The following is a 17074-nucleotide window of genomic DNA, read 5'->3' as shown; positions in this document are numbered from 1 at the left end:
CCTGGCACTAGCTGATATTAATAAACAAAGAAGATAGGATCTGCATCTTCGGGGAATTAATGTCTATCAGGGTTGGTTATGCACATATATATTATTATTGTACATTGAGATCTGGCGTAGATTAGAGCTATATATAAAGAGCTGTGGCTAGAGTTGAGGAACCAATTTTAGAGGAAGTGGAAGATAGCGGATGCCCATAGCAGTCTAAGGAAAGGTTTCAGCAAGATGATTTCTGTGTTGAGCTAGAAAAAAGCAAGGAGTTTGCTTGGCAGACTGCTAAGCAAATAACTGAAGCATTGAAATCGATATAAGCAAAGAATAAAATCATTTTCTTGTCCAAAGACCCATAAGATTGGTGTCCTGTTTTCTTCAAATCATGTCCTTTTAACATCAGCCCTGACTTAGCTTCAAATGAGAACTCATAGCTATGCATTTCTGAAAAAGAATGGCAGACAAGTTAGTCTGTCTTGCAACAGCAGGTAAAGCTTGAGCAAAGATAAGAAGATGAATTTTGAAAGGCAGAGTTGCATATTTTGCAGTTAAAGGTAGATGTTGGCATTTGTATAGTTGAATGACCCTTTCGTTGTTTTAGTTGCTTGTAACATTAGAGGCATGCATTTTTTATATAAATATGTTTGTAAAGATTTAAGAACAGTCAGTTAGAGATAATATGTTGTTGGTGAAAATTATACTCTGATTTTACTACTTGCTGCAGTTACTTTGTATTGGAATTTTTTTTTTAATTTAGCATAATAATCGTGCAACTTGTATGGTAGGGTTAACTTAATAGTATTAGATTGAGTGGCTTTTGTGACTAGGACAGTTAAATGTTTCAGGTATAAAACCAGATGAATTTGTTCATTTAAAGTTATTATTGAGTGCCAACTATGTGCCAAACCCTCTATCTTTTAAAATTTCAGATAAGTTCTTCAGTAATTGCCTTAGAAAATTTTCAGAGCAATGGCAAAAGCAGTACTGTTTTGGGGGTTAGGTATTTTTGTATTTTATTACAATGTAACTTAAGCTTAAAGCAATTCCATTTTTATTCCACTTTAAGGTACAGTTTTAAGATTTGTATATTGTATGCATATTTACTAAAAGTACTGTCTTATGAAACGCATACTGTTTTTTTAAGTGTTACAACATTGAGGAATTTGGGGCAGTATTGTGTGGACTAGTAATAGCATGAGAAGTCTTAAGCTCCAATATTTAATTTATTTATATTGTGTCTTATTCCAAAAAGAATTTGAGTTAGCTTAATTTCCATTTTAGCTCTATTACTTTTTGTGTCCATTTGTTTTCTTAATTGTTCTGATTTAAAATCTGTCTAACAATCAAATTTAATACCTGTCCCTGCCTAAATGTATGAGGTCTGACAAATAAGTTCGCGAAATTGTTGCAACGATGGTGCTAACCTTTTTTGATATCAGAGGGATTATTCATTATGAATTTGTACCAACTGGACAAATCGTTAACCAAGTGTACTATTTGGAAGTGCTGAAAAGGCTGCGTGAAAAAGTCAGACGACCTGAACTTTTCGCCAACAATTCATGGGTCTTGCATCACGACAATGCACCAGCTCACATGGCACTGTCTGTGAGGGAGGTTTTAGTCAGGAAACAAATAACTGTTGTAACACCCTCCCTACTCACCTGATCTGGTCCCCAATGACTTACTGCTTTACCCAAAGATAAAGAAAATATTGAAAGGAAGAGATTTTGATGACATTTAGGACATCAAGGGTAATATGATGACAACTCTTATGGCCATTCCAGAAAGAGTTCCAAAATTGGTTTGAAGAGTGGACTAGGCACTGGCATCGGTGCATAGCTTCCCAAGGGGAGTACTTCGAAGGTGACCATAGTGATATTCAGCAATGAGGGATGTAGCACTTTTTCTAGGATGAATTCGTGAACTTAATTGTATCACTTGTTCTGAATTTTAAGTCTGTTTAGTGACTATGAAGACAATTAGCTCCACCTCTAAAAAATGTCTGAAACAACTTGCTAATGGATAGGATGTTGGGGGCTGGATAAAGGAGAGAATCAAGGATGATTCCCAGCTTTTAGACTTGAGCAACTGTTGAATGAATGGTGGTGCTATTTGGAGGTTTGTGATGCCCATCAGCCACTCCGTGGACAACCCAGGAGACAGTTATTTGACTGGAGAGATTCAACAAACATTACACAACATATTCTCATTAGCTTTGGTCCTTAGATAAACAATGAAACTATTCTACCCTTTTTAGAACTCAAATCTTGACACACAAAATGGGTACATTAAAGAAGATAGTCATGTTGCAAGTGACTTTTGGAGGCCTTTGAGAATCAGATTATTGATTCAGGATTAGGGAAATAAAGTGTTTGTGTTTTAAGAGGTAAAGAGAAAATACTTTATTTGGAACTTTAAAACAAAGTGAATATTGAACTCAGTTTTTATTTGCATCAAATATTCTAATATTAGAGACATCTCTATCATTAGTCTGAGAAGGCTCAATAAATTCTTGAATTCACCCATTTTTAATGTGATTTGCATTACATTAGATATTGGTCTAAAAAATCCAATAAAACAGTCATTCCAGTGTCTGCCTTCAGTTTTACAGTCTAGTGGGTGAGACACAATTATGGAAATACTTGTCACAAGTGATAATAGAGCATTGACTGTCAGTGCTTGGGGCTGAGGGACATTTCTAGAAAGGTTTCACAAAGTAGGACTTTCAGCCAGACTCCTACTATTAACGCAACAGCAAGAGTAAAAATTATGACACTGGTATAAAGGGGTGAAGGGTTGCTTGTGGTGGTGGTAATTCTCCCCCCACTTCTTTAACCTCCCCCCCCTCACCCCCACTCCAGTTCTCAGTCTAGTTGTGTAGGACACAGCTCCCTGGCCCATTCTGGTATTATGAGCCTTGCGCTCTGATCAACTGGCTGGCTGAGGCAGTTGGTTGCTGGTCGGCTGTTCACCAGCCGCTCCTGGCACACAGCAGCCCAGCTCCAGGGAGAACCATTGTTCACAATCTTAGCTGTAGAGGGCACAGCTCACTGGCCCATGTGGGAATCGAACCACGCCATCTCTGTTAGGAGCACGTTGCTCCAACCACCTGAGCCACCAGGCCGCCCCCAGTGGTAAGTAATTCTATGTGACTGAAGCATCACACTGTAAGAGAGTGTTATATAAAAAAGCAGCTAGGAAATTGGGCAGGCAGCATTCAAAATATTTTATAATCAAACTAAGGAATTGGTAGGTAGTTTATCTTGGAGGTAATAGACCCATTGGAGGATTTTTGAGTGTGGAACTAGAAATGATCAGACTTGTATTCTAGAATAGAAACTCTGAAATAAGAGTGAAATTATATAGAGTTTATTATGTGACTTTTTCAAGACTTTTAAAAGTAGAACTAATTGAAAATGTCTTTCTTAAAGGCTTGTTTGGTTTTTTTGTTTGCTTAATTTAAAAACCCAGACATGATAAAGGGTGTGGTGAGTATAAGGTTATGTAAATATACCATTTAAATATATTTTTGCCCAGTTAGGACAGTAAATGATTCAAAGTACTTTTTTTTTTTTTACTTTAGGATTATATTGAATAATTATGTATACTTATACTTTAATAAAGAATTATTGCTTGTGCATAGTTCAGTGCTATTCTCATATGGTCTGTCGCATAAGCACTAAGCTTATGAATACGATTCCTTAGTATATTATGGCGTGTTTCATAATTTATTTTCTAGTAACAGCTTCACTAGAGACCATGGACATAGTGGTCAGGAAGTTAAAATGAAATTAAATGTGTAGATACTTTCCATTTCATACAGTTAAATGAACTTTGGTGCTACCTCTACTTCAGGCTCCATTTGGACATTAATTTTGATGTGGTATTAGAAGAACAAAACCTTTTTTTGTTTAGGCCAGCATTAAAATTGTATTCTAAGATTAACTTATTTAACATACAAGTATTCAATATGTTCCAGGGCATTATAAATATTAATCTGATAGTAATGTTATACTCACAGAGTTTAGAGTTTAGTAGGGGAAGATGTATTCTCTTTATCATAAAGAGAAGGAAATGGTGTTTTAAGAGTAAATATAAAGTCTAAAAACAATTCAGAAGGGAAAGATTATTTTTGCATGAGGGAGATAAACTCTGAAGAATCTAGGACTTAAAAGATGGATAAGATTTGGAGGTATGTGAAGAAGCAAAGAAAAAGTAGCAGAAAGAAGCAAAGAAAAAGCATACACAAAAACACAGAAAATTTTAAAGTAAAATCTTGAAAGCACCTTTTCATAGTCGGTGTTTTACCAATTATATACTGCTGTTGTCAAGTGCTACCAGATCCATACAGTGTTGTATTATACTGATGTTTTAAGAAATAGGAAAGAGATTTAGGAAAGAGTATTGGTTTTCCTATTTACTGTACCTTCCAGTTTATCCAGAGTCTAATCTCCAAACCTTTTAGTTCTTTTATTTAAGATCTTTTTGTTCATAGCTGGTACATTTATTGCTCTCACTTGCTACTGATCTCCTCCCCTGTCCTTTTTTCTCCTCCCCTGTCCTTTTTTTCTTTCTTCTTTTTTGGAGGGGGGGGCAGTACTTGATAATTACATTTTCCCTTCTTCACCCCTAATTTGTCCACCACCTCCAAAGAAAAATTTCTAATCATTTTTTCAAAATTATTTGATGCTGTCAACCTATATGTAAAATACAGAGGAACCTAAGAATTGTTGACAATCAACTTCTAGTCCTCCATGCAATTGATTTACTCCTTCTTTTGAACCTATACTGTATACTAGTATTAGGTTAGTGCAAAAGTAACTGTGGTTTTTGAAATTATTTTTAACCTTTTAAACCACAATTACTTTTGCACCAACCTAATAGTTCTGAAAGTGTGTTTTTCAGACAGCAACAACAGTATCACTTGGGAACTTATTTAAAAATACAAATTCTCAAGCTGTATCCCAGACCTACTGAATCAGAAACTCTGAAGGTGGGCCCTGCAGTCTGTTTTAAGAAGCCCTTCAGGCAAACGATTTGGCCCAGAATTTGTGAGTCCCTTTGATCTCTGATGTAGGAAAGGTTTTAAAGAAAGAAAGAAATCTGTAGTAGCAAATAACATTTTTTAAAGCATTTCGGTGATTTACTCAGTAATAATAGCTAACATTTACCGAGCCCATTTTTTGTGCCAGTGTGTTTGCTGACTGTAGGTATTATATTACAGAAAGTGAGACACAGATTAAATATGTTCAGTGTTGTACAGCCAGAAAGTGGCAAATCTAATTAATTCGAGCAGGTAACTAGTATAAAGGTGACTTTTTTTGTTGCTAGAAACTACGTCCCTACTTGAGGATTTTTTTATTTTTAATTTTGAAAAAAAGCGTACAAAGTTTTTGTTTAATGGACTGCATTTGTTTTATTTACATCAGAGGTTAGTATTTGATGGGTATCAAGATTTCTAGGTACACTATTTATGTAGACTTATTTTAATAGAGCATTCTTCATTGAAAACATGAAAAAAAACATTCTATTCTGTGCTAGGCTGTAAGAAAACTGGATATATAAAAATTCATACTCAAATTAGATACATGTACACAAAAGTGTTCTTAAGGTTCATTATATGAGAAATGAAAAGTCATTTCACATAAAAATTTTCTTTTGCACATTTCTCAATTAACATAATTTGTCACGTGGAAAAAAATTCTTGGAGTGATTGCAGTAGGCATTCCATGAGTGCATTCACATTTTATAATTAAATTATTTATTCTTCCCTTTCCTTTGTAGTAATATATGCATATATTTTTTTAGTGACAGTTATCTAATTTACATTACTTTTTCTGTGTTCCTGCAACTGTTTATATTGATACCCTTCTATAAGTTACATTCACATACAATATTTTGTAATGTGTTAAGATAATAAAAATACCTGAAAATGAAACTTTGAGCAGAGAAAATATAAAAATTCTGATTAAATATGTGATATGTATACAAGTGCGTATCAAAGTAACTGGGAGGATCTTTGTTAATAGGGAGTAGTTAAATCATGAACCATTTTTACTACCCTTTACTGTTTTTAACATTTAATTTTTTGAATAGGATGTACATTCATACCATGTTTCCCCGAAAGTAAGACCTACCCGGACCATCAGCTCTAATGTGTCTTTTATATCAAAAATTAATACAAGCCCCAGTCTTATTTTAATATCATGTAAGACCAGGTATAATATAATATAATACCGGGTCTTATATTAATTTTTGCTCCCAAAGACTCATTAGAGCTGATGGTCCGGGTAGGTCTTATTTTCAGGGAAACACAGTATAATTCAAAGTATGAGAAGACGTATGGTAATGTTTCCTTCCCATCCGTATCTTACAGCTACCCATTTCTCTTCCCCACAGACAACCTTTGTTAATAGTTTCTCTTCAGAGATGTTTTATGCGTATGTACAAGCAAATACAAATATATTTTTATTCTTTTTAACACTAATAGTAGTATATTACATATACTATTGTGTTCCCTGCTTTTTTTTCACTTGAAACGTGTTTTTGAGATATTTCCATATTACTATAAAAAGCTTCCTCATTGGCTTTCAACTATATCATATTTTATTGTATGAATAAAACAAGTCTATTTAGATAATAATATACTTTTTTGATTGTTTGCAGTCTTTTGTTCTTTATAAACAATACTGCAATAAGTAACCTTTTGTGCATACATCATTTCATGTGTGTCATTTATCTAGAGGACAGATTTGTGGAATTACAATTCCTAAGTTAAGGGATAGTGTTTATTTGTAATTGCCAGATTACCCTCCTTAGGGGTTATGCTAAAATGTTCTTTATACCAGCATTTTATGAAGTTGAGGTTTTCCCATACCCTCACCAACAGCCCATTTACTTTTTTTTTTTAATTCAAGTTTATTGGGGTGACAGTTGTTAGTAAAGTTACATAGATTTCAGGTGTATACAATTCTGTAATACATCATCTATATATCACATTGTGCTCACAACCCAGAGTCTGTTCTTTTTCCATCACCACGTATTTGAGCCCATTTACTTTTAAATACGTTTTCCCCCTAATACACTTTGAGAACTCTATTACTACAGGAAATAGCATCATAAATGTGGGGAATTTTACTGTGGCATTGTGCCAATGCATAACAAGATTATAGTAAGTCTTTTCATCTTAAAAAAAAGTGTGTATTCCTGTTTTAGGTCTCCTGTTTTAAGATTGTGATGATAAAGTTTATTAGTTTTTTCAAAGAAAACCAAAAAGCTCACCATTCTATATGTAAGTGTCTATTTGTAAGATTATTTCAAGTGTTGTGTGTTAAAGTATATCACAATAAGAATAAGTTAAGACTATTGAATTAAAGTTCTATCTGTGATTTTTAAAAATATAGACATAATATACTTAGTTGCTGAAACATCAGTATCAAAAGTAGCAAAAATAAAATGTTGAAAAAGTTCAATGTTGCCAGACTTCTTTTTCATTTCGTTTGCATTTGATTTGTTGAATTGTAAAATTATAATGCCTTCAATATGTCTTTAAGCCTGGAAGAAAGTAAGCTACTTTGAAATTATATTTCAGCAGTGTAGTTGAGTAGTGAATTTAAACAATTCACAATGCTGACTTTCAGTGCTTCTGAAAGCAGGAAGTGTATTACTGACATGCAGAAATATTCCAGCCCAAGGAACATCCTTACTGCCATATGTGGTAAGAATTTGTCACTAACTCATAAACCACTTCTGTGATGCAGTGAATAAGCAGAATTGGCCTTTGTTGGACATTTCTAATTCAATATGTGAAAGAACTTTGTTTTGCAGTGTCTTATAAGTAATTATTAGCTTATGCTTTGGAAGGAACCTGGCACATCATGGGTGCTCAAGGTTTAAGAGAAAGAATAAAGAAAATTGTCCATTATCTTTTAGCATGATTTTAAAACTTGGTTTTTAGGACCCTTAGTTAAAACACAAAAATTACTTGAGGAAGTTAAGGACAGAGTTAAATGTTTTGTCTCAGCTTACTAATGATTTCTCTAAATAAAATTTATTGTAGTTTCCTCTTTCACTGCTATTTGGAGTATTAATCTTATGTTTGCATTTATGCTAACAAACAAATCATCCTTGGGGTTAATTATTAAGGAGTAGGGAGATATTGTGTGAGCTTAGAAAAGAGGAAAATGAGTTATGAGGAACTGAGGTTAAGAAAATTCAATGAAGGGCTACTTGTAAATCATTAAAATTTTGAAATGTTAATGTTTTTCTAAACTTTAATTTTCTGTTCTTTTTTTTTTTTTTTTTTTTTTTTGTATTTTAAGCGATTAAGAAGATTGTCTACCAAATACAGAACAGAAAAGATTTATCCCACAGCCACTGGAGAAAAGGAAGAAAATGTTAAAAAGAACAGATATAAGGACATACTGCCATGTAAGTTTGAAATGCCCCTAATGGAAATGGAAATACTAATCAGCAGTTTGTAGCCTAAACTAGCTTTAGTCTTTCTAATGAGTTTGATAAGTAAGTAGTAGTTAACATCTTTTTCAAGGCATACTACAAGATAATAATTTGTAATTGTGCCTTTTGTTTTTGCTTCTGATAGTTTTTGTGTTTTTTATTGTTTAATTTTTCTGTAAGCATCACAATTACTCTGATACTAACTTGCTTTTAAATACCAAAAAATACAAGTAAGAAAATCTTTGTGGATTCCTGTTCAAAAAGTTATTACAATAAAATAACATAGACAGATAATTCAATAAATATAATTGAATAAATTTTGTAAAATGCTAAAAACTGTCTATTCACAATAAGAACCATAAGATGATTCATGCCTACATGTCTGTTCTCAACAGTCTAAATATCTATCTGAGAGTATGAGTTACATTGATAGCATTATATTCTAATAATAATGTAATTATATTCTTAAATAGCATAGTTTTCTAGCAAAATGCCTTAACTCTAAAATCATGCGTACCTAAGTGTGTCCCAATTTTTTAAAATAAAATCTTGACATCATAACTGCTGTCTCTGAAAGCTGCCGGTACTCTTTCTTTCACTTCAAGTATCTTGAAATATCTACATTCCAGGATACCATTCCCTTAATTCTCATTCATTCTTAAAGCTTGTTCTCTCTAAAATATCCTTGATAAAGTCCCCAATGACTTTTTAATTAATTTCCAGATTTGGTAGTCTTTTTATTTCCGGGCTTATTCTTTTCTGTTAACTATTTTGATGCCATTGACCAGTCCCTATTTCTGAAATTTTCTTCCATGATATCCCTCTCACATCACCTCTTATCTCCTTCCCTCTCTTTCTCACTGTCTTCTTTGCATCAGCTTAATCCTTCATCTTTCTGTTGTTGTTCAACTTTATTTTAAGCTGTGAAATCTGTGGGTGGCTGGTTTCAGCAGAATTACTAAATGGCAATATAGCATAGTGGTAAAAAGTTCTGAGTCTGGAAGTTCCAATCCTGGTTCTACAACTTGTTATCTGTATGACCTTGGACTCATCTTTTCTGTACTTTGATTTCCTCATCTATAAAATGGAGATTAAAATAACGCTTTCTAGGATTACTTTGAGCATTAGATAAGTTAATACATGTAAAATGCTTAGAATTGTACCTGGTATGTAATAACCACTCTAAGCTTTTGGAAGATACACTCCTTTCCTTCCAGTCCACCTCAGAATAGTGAATGGTATGAGTTTTTTGGGGGCAATGTTTGTTAAGCAAGGTCATCTTGAGGTACTCTTACTGTGCTCTGGAATTAATGCAGGTATTCTTAAAGAGACCGTTTCTCCACCTATTTTCACCATCTGGGGAAATGAATCATAAATAGCTCCAGGGTTCTGTTTTCATGTGTTGTGTTTCATTCATTCATTTTACAAAATACTTCGATCATATGCTATGTCCTGGGGATACAGAACAAAGTGGCAAAAAACCTTGCCCTTTGAGAGTTTATATAATCAAAGTGCCTGACAATGAATGCAAATAACATGTATGGTCTGCCATATGGTGATTAGTGCTATATTGAAAATAATATAGTAGGAATGAGGTATATAGACAAAGCTGAGAATAGAAAGGGGAAGAAGCTTTATAATTTTAAATAGAGATAAAGGGGGAATATCAGTGGTGTGCTTTTAAACTGGCCCTCAGAAAAATAAAAGCCCTGATTTTGCATTATTTGCCAATTTCTGTAGTAAATAGATCATTTGCCATAATCACCACAACAAAACTCTAAGGTAGATACTATTATATGCCACTTCTCAGATGAGAAACTGAGACAGAGATAGGTTAAATAGCTTGTCGTACAGCTAATAGAGTAGATGAGAATTTAAACCCTGGCAGTTTAGATCCAGAACATTGGTTCTCAACTAGGGTGATTTTGCCCCGGACGGGACATTTAGTACCATCTGGAGACATTTTGATTGTCACAACTGTGACGTGGAGTGGGCAGGCGCTGCTGGCATCTGGTGGATAGAGGCCGGGATGCTCTTGCATCTTACAGTACAGAGGCTACAGCCTTACCCACAGTAAAGAATTATCCAAGGCCAAAATGTCAGGAGTGCTGAGGTTGAGAAACCTTGTCCTAGACAGAGCCTGAGCTCTATAGCCTGTGCTGTAGTTAAGAGTGGCGTGCCTTTTTTCCTTTAAATTACATAAGGTTTGACATGTCAGTTTCCAAAGAATTTCTAGTCACTTTAATTTAGAAAATGATGTTCAAAGTAATTGTACTTAGAGATGCATGTTTACTTACTGTCAGAAGAATAATGTTAAGTCATCAATTTCCTTTGCATGTTTAGCATGTCCAGTGCTTGTAGGTACAGTATTTTTTAAACAGCTTTATTGAGATGTAATTTACATGGCATAAAATTTACCCATTTTAACATTTTAAGTGTACAATTCAGTGATTTTTAGTAAATTTAGAGTTGTGTAACCATCAACACAATACAGTTTAGAACATGTCCATCATCCCAAAAAGATCATCCCTGCCAGTTTGCAATCTTCAGCCCCAGGTAACCACTACTCAGTTTTATGTCTCTATATAGATTTTCTGGAAATTTCATATAAACGTAATCATACAATATGTAGTCTTTTGTGTCTGGCTTTTTTCACTTAGCGTGTTTTTCGATTGATCCATGTTGTAGCATCTGTCAGTAGCTCATTCCTTTCTGTTGTTCAGTAATATTCCACTGTATGATTATTTTACATTTTCTTTACTAGTTGGCGTGCATTCTGAATAATGCTGTTATAAACATTTCCATGGGTGGCCAGATGGCTCAGTTGCTTAGAGCGTGAGCTCTTAGCAACAGGGTGGCCAATTCAGTTCCCACATGGGCCAGTGAGCTGCGCCCTCCACAACTAGATGGAAGACAACAAACTACCGCTTAGCTTCCAGAGGGGCGGCCCTATAGCTCAGTTGGTTAGAGCAAAGGCTCTCAACAATATTGCCATTTCAATTCCCTCATGGGATGGTGGGCTGCGCCTCCTGCATCTAAAGATTGAAAACGGCGACTGGATTTGTAGCTGAGCAGTGCCCTCCACAACTAGACTGAAGGACAACGATTTGGAGCTGATGAAAGGTGACTTGAAGCTGACTTGGGCCCTGGAGAAACACACTGTTCGAATATTCCCCAGTAAAATTAATAAAACAAACAAACAAAAAACATTTCTGTACAGTTTTTTGTGTGATTATAGGGTTTATTTTTCTTGGATAGATACTCAGGAATGGAATTTCTGGGTCTATGGAAGAAGCTTATGTTTAACTTTCTTTTAATACTTTTTTATTAGAGAAATACATTTTTTTTTAAATTGGAAAACTGTGTTTCTCCAGGGCCCATCAGCTCCAAGTCATTGTCCTTCAATCTAGCTGTGGAGGGCGCAGCTCAGCTCCAAGTCTAGTTGCCGGTTTCAATCTTTAGTCGCAGGGGCACAGCCCACCATCCCATGCGGGACTAGAACCAACCTTGTTGTTGAAAGCTCGCGCTCTAACCAACTGAGCCATCTGGCCATCCCTCCAGCAGCTCAGTGGCAGCTCGTTGCCTTCAATCTAGTTGTGGAGGGGGCAGCTCACTGGCCCAGGTGGGAACTGAACTGACAACCCTGTTGTTCAGAGCTCACTCTGAGTCATCCAGCCGCCCTATGTTTAACTTTTTAAGAAACTGCTAAACTGTTTTTCAGAGTAGTTGTGTGCCATTATACTTTCTCCCTAACAGTATATGAGGGTTCCAGTTTCTCTACATCCCTGCCAACACTTGTTACTATCTTTTTGATTATAGTTATCCTAGTGGGTTTGTAGAGGTTTCTCATTGTGGTTCTAATTTGCGTTTCCCTAATGACTAATGATGTTAAGCATCTTTTCATGTTCTGTTAGCCACTTATATATCTTTTTTTGGTGAAAAGTGTCTTGAAAGCATTTGTACTTTAAATTTTGATAATTTTTTTTGCCCTATTGCGTTGTAAAAGATTTTTATATATAAGAATTTGTATTCTTATAAATTTATATACTTAGAATTTATATACGTAGATACTCATGTAAGTCTTTTTTCAGATATATGATTTGTAAAATCTGTTTCCCAGTTTATCACTTGTCTTTTCATTTTCTTGATGGTGTCTTTTAAAGTGTGCAAGCTTTTAATTTTGATGAAGTCTGATCAGTTTTATGGATCATGCTTTTGATGTTCTTATCCAAAAGAACTCTTTGCCTAAGCCAGTATCACAAAGATTTTTCTCCTGTGTTTTCTCATTTTTATTCTAGAAGTATTTTAATTTTAGCTCTTACATTTAAGTCTGTAATTCATTTTGAGTTAATTTGTTAATATGGTGTGAGGTTAGGGTCTAAAATAATCTTTGTGTACGTGGGAGTATTCCAGCACCATTTGTTGAAAAGACTGTCCTTTTCCATTGAATTGCCTTGTTACCTTTATTGGAAGTCATTTGATCCATATACTTAATTCTATACTATTGACCTAGTGTTAAGCCATATCACACTCTCTTGATTACTGTAGTTTTATAGTAAGTTTTAAAAGTAAGAAGTGTAAGTCTTCAACTGTGTTATTTTTTTTAATTGGTTTGGTTCTTTTGGGTCCTTTGCATCTCCATATAAATTGTAGGATCCGCTTGTCAAAATCTGCAAAAATTCTACTGGGATTTTTGCATTGAATTTCTAGATCATTTTGATGAGAATTCTAATCTTAAACCATATTGACTTCTAATCTATGAGCATGGACTGTCTTTTCATTTATTTAGATTTTCTTTAATTTCTCTCAACAGTGTTTTTTGGTTTTCAGTATATAAGTTTTGTATTTATTTTTGTAATTCTTTAAGCTGCTGTAAATGGAATTTAATTTTTCAAATTCTTTTTTACTAGTACAGGTGACCCTTGAACAACACAGGTTTGAATTGCACAGGGCCACTCATATGCAAATTTTTTTCAATAAATACCTGTACTGTTTTTGAGCTGAGCTTGAGAGTCAATGGATGCAGGGTAAGCTGACTATGCATTGATCTGTGCCATGTTATATAGAGGACTTGAGCATCTGTAGATTTTGGTACTCGCAGTGGGAGTCCTAGAATCAATCTCCCACAGATACTGAGGGACAACTTAAGTTTTGGGGGAGTCAAAAGTTATCAACAGATTTACGACTTTGTTAGGGGGTCAGTGCCCCAAACCCCCACATTGTTCAAGAGTCAACTATATATAGAAATACAATTTATATTGTATATTGATTTTTTTTCTTTTAATCCAGTGATTCATTTATTTAGTAGTTTTTTGGATTGTTTGGAATTTTTTACATACAGAATCATGTTATCTGCAAATAATGACTATTTTATACTTTTCAATATGAGTCTCTCTTTTGCCTTAATACACTGGTCAGAACTTGTAGTATTATATAATGTTGACTTAAAGTGACAAGAGCAGATATCCTTGCTTTTGATCAATTAAATGTAGTTTCATCACTTCAGAGATCAATTAGGTTTTTCTGGAGCTATCTTGGATATTTGGTTTATTTTATAGTAGAACACTGAGACCAGTACCAGAATTAAGAAATTTCTAGGTACTCTGTGTCAAGGCTGGCCTGTGCTTTATGTGTTAGAGGGCTAAAACTGAGCTGGCTAACCTTTAGGAGTGATGAATCAGGGTGCTCTGCCTATCTAATGTGAATTATGGAGATAATTTTATTTCTTAGTCCTAGGATTTAGTCAATAGACAGTTTCTGTTTCCTGGAGGTAACAATTTTATATATTTTCTTTTGTTGCTGTAGGGTGTTGATGTTTGTTCGAAAAGAAAGCAAGTTGCTACTTGAAAGAGCCTCTTATGTAGCCAATATTGGTTTTTATCTATTTGGAGTTGGGTTCTTGGGAGATTGTAGAGACAATCGGCAAAACCATGGAGATTAAAAATGATTGTATTTTTTTGTTATGCTTTATATTATTTCTACTCATTTTTATGCTTAATAGGAGTACCAATGAAGAATGTTAAAATACACATGATAATATGTTTCATAAGCAGCATAATATTGATTTTTAAATTCTCAATAATACCATGTTTCCCCCAAAATAAGACTGGGTCTTAATAATTTTTGCTCCATTAGGACTTATTTTCAGGGGATGTCTTATTTTTTTCATGTATAACAATCTACATTTGTTCAATTACAGTCATGTCATCTTCTTCTGGAACATCGTCATAACGTACTAAATGTGTCCGTCTAGCTGAAATCTTACCAGGGGCTTATTTTCAGGGAAACACGGTATACTGTGATTGTTAAGTATAAAGTAGTGACTTTATACTTAATTTGCCTGTGCTTTAAAGTTTAAACAAAAGCTATTTCTGTGTCCCATGTTGAACTTACTGAATCAAACTTATTGTAGAATATGGAACTCAAAGATCTTGTCTTTTAGTTCACTTTTCCCAGCCCCCAGCTGATACATGATTTGAGGTAGATAAAATAAGACTGGCAAAATGTTAGTAATTATTGAAGCTGGGTAATGGATATATGGGGATTCGTTATACTACTATATTTTTCTATTTGCATAAAATTTTCCATCATAGAAAATTTTAAAATTTCCCACCTTGCATGTAGTGGCTTCTGTCTTTATTATCATTTGGGAACCACTGTTCTCATTTGAATTCACAATCCCCGGAAACATTTGTTGAAGATTTCGTATTAAACCAACTATTGTACAAAAGTCTGTGCCTTTGAGATACTTTGAATAGAGGCTAATATGCCATCTGAATAAGTGTAATTAATTGGGACTCCTCATTACTGGCAAACATGGTGAAAGAAAGCTTCATGTAGTTACTTAACCCGTCATTGTCCTAACTCCTGAATATTCTGTTCTCATTTATCAGAAGCATAGCATTTATTTGGTAGGTATCTTATATCACAAATGGCTTAAAATAAAATTTAAAAAAATGTAGAATGGTGTGAAATAAGAATCAGCGCATTGATAAACATATAAATTGTAAACATTTTCTTTCCTGGAAATATGGTAAGAAGATATTGTTTTCTTCCTACAAATTTCTAAAGATTTCAGCAAAAATAGATAAATAAAATTAATATAACTGGCCCTTAGTATGAATGTATGAAATTTGGGTCATTGACAAATAAATGAGTTGTCCTTAAAGAGTTTGCCAAGAAGTTTGTGTCTTTTACCATTTCTGTATTTGCCCTTTTGTATTTTAATTGCCTTTAATATTCATGGTCAAAGGACCATAATATGATAGTGGCATTTTACATGTTATATGATATGTATGATTGTTTCTAATCTAGAGATCTTGAATATTAGGCAATCCTACAACTAGGATTTCATAGGCTCGAAGTATCTCCTTGCAAATGTTTGTTAACTACAAAGGGAAAGATAGTAACTTTACATTGTAGACACCAGCAGACACTATATTAACCAAATGACTAAAGTTAACATCCAAGTAATATGACATTGACTTCATGAACCCCTTGGTGTGTCTTCTCACTGAGAAGGCCACAACCTTGTTTTCAGTGTTCTTGCCAAAAATGCATAACCTCATTACAATCATTAGAAAAAAATCAGTGAAAGGAATTTTGGTAGATTGGAAGAGACTAAGGAAAAATAATAACTAAATGTAATGTGGAAAGAAAAAAAAAATTTTTTTCTGGGAAGAGAGAAAAAGTTTTTTAAAAAAATGTAAAATTTACAGTCTCTTGTTTAATTAATAGTTATGTAACTGTTAATTTTCTGTTTTTAATACTTGTTCTATGGTTATGTAAGATATTAATGTTAAGGGAAGCCGACTGAGGAATGTATGGAAATTCTCTACACTAATTTTGCAATTTTTCTGTAAATCTAAAATTAGTTCTAAATAAAAAGTTTTAAAAAATCAACACAAGCTGGTAAAAAACTATTTGCACTACCTATGAATGATGCCTGATTTTTCTCTTTACATAGATTTCATATAAATCAGTAGGAAAACAGACATATGGTGAAAATGGGCAAAAGATATAAATAAGCAGTTTATGATAAAAGAAATAAATAACCAATAACAGTATGAAAATGTGCAATCATTTGTGTAATTCAAGAAATACAAGCCTAGGGCGGCCGGATAACTCAGTTGGTTAGAGCGTGAGCTCTTACCAACAAGATTGCCGGTTCAATCCCCACATGGGCCACTGTGAGCTGCGCCCTCCACAACTAGATTGTAACAACTACTTGACTTGTAGCTGATGGGTCCTGGAAAAACACACTTAAATAAATAAAAGTTTAAAAAGGAAAAATAAAAGAAATGCAAGTCCGATTTTTTTACATTTTTAGGTTGTTAATTATTAAGTGTAACACCCAGTCGCTCTTACTAATAACATTTGTATGTGCACTTGTGTGAGTCGGTGTACACCTTTTAGAAGGTAGGTCAGGAGCTTACCCTATACCAGTGCTGGTGACAGATATATATACAGCACCGTTCGTTGTAGTAGTGTTTCTAATAGGGAAAAAGTGGGCCATTAGTGGTGTACCTGGCTAAACAAATAAACATCCATATAATGGATCCATAACATTAAAAAGAATATGATAGATCTATATTTGCTCTGGGAGGAGTTCCGGGATATGTGTGTG

At 34.1% G+C, this 17074-nt stretch overlaps 1 protein-coding gene across 2 annotated transcripts in view; it reads left to right on the top strand.

Moving 5' to 3' along the window:
* The window catches only part of PTPN12 (protein tyrosine phosphatase non-receptor type 12), a 75793-nt gene that overhangs the window by 21946 nt on the left and 36773 nt on the right, over positions 1-17074 (top strand). For both annotated transcript variants that reach the window (XR_004421160.1, XM_033088550.1), the window contains exon 2: positions 8313-8421. Coding sequence is in view for 1 of the 2 variants with exons in the window: in XM_033088550.1 (XP_032944441.1) it covers positions 8313-8421 (109 nt within the window). In the remaining variant the exon portion in view is untranslated. The remainder of the gene's footprint in view (positions 1-8312; positions 8422-17074) is intronic.

Source organism: Rhinolophus ferrumequinum, chromosome 20 (assembly GCF_004115265.2).
Source record: "Rhinolophus ferrumequinum isolate MPI-CBG mRhiFer1 chromosome 20, mRhiFer1_v1.p, whole genome shotgun sequence".
Lineage (NCBI taxonomy): Eukaryota > Metazoa > Chordata > Mammalia > Chiroptera > Rhinolophidae > Rhinolophus > Rhinolophus ferrumequinum.
The sequence above is the reverse complement of the archived record's forward strand: the minus strand, read 5'-3'. Positions and strand labels throughout refer to the sequence as shown.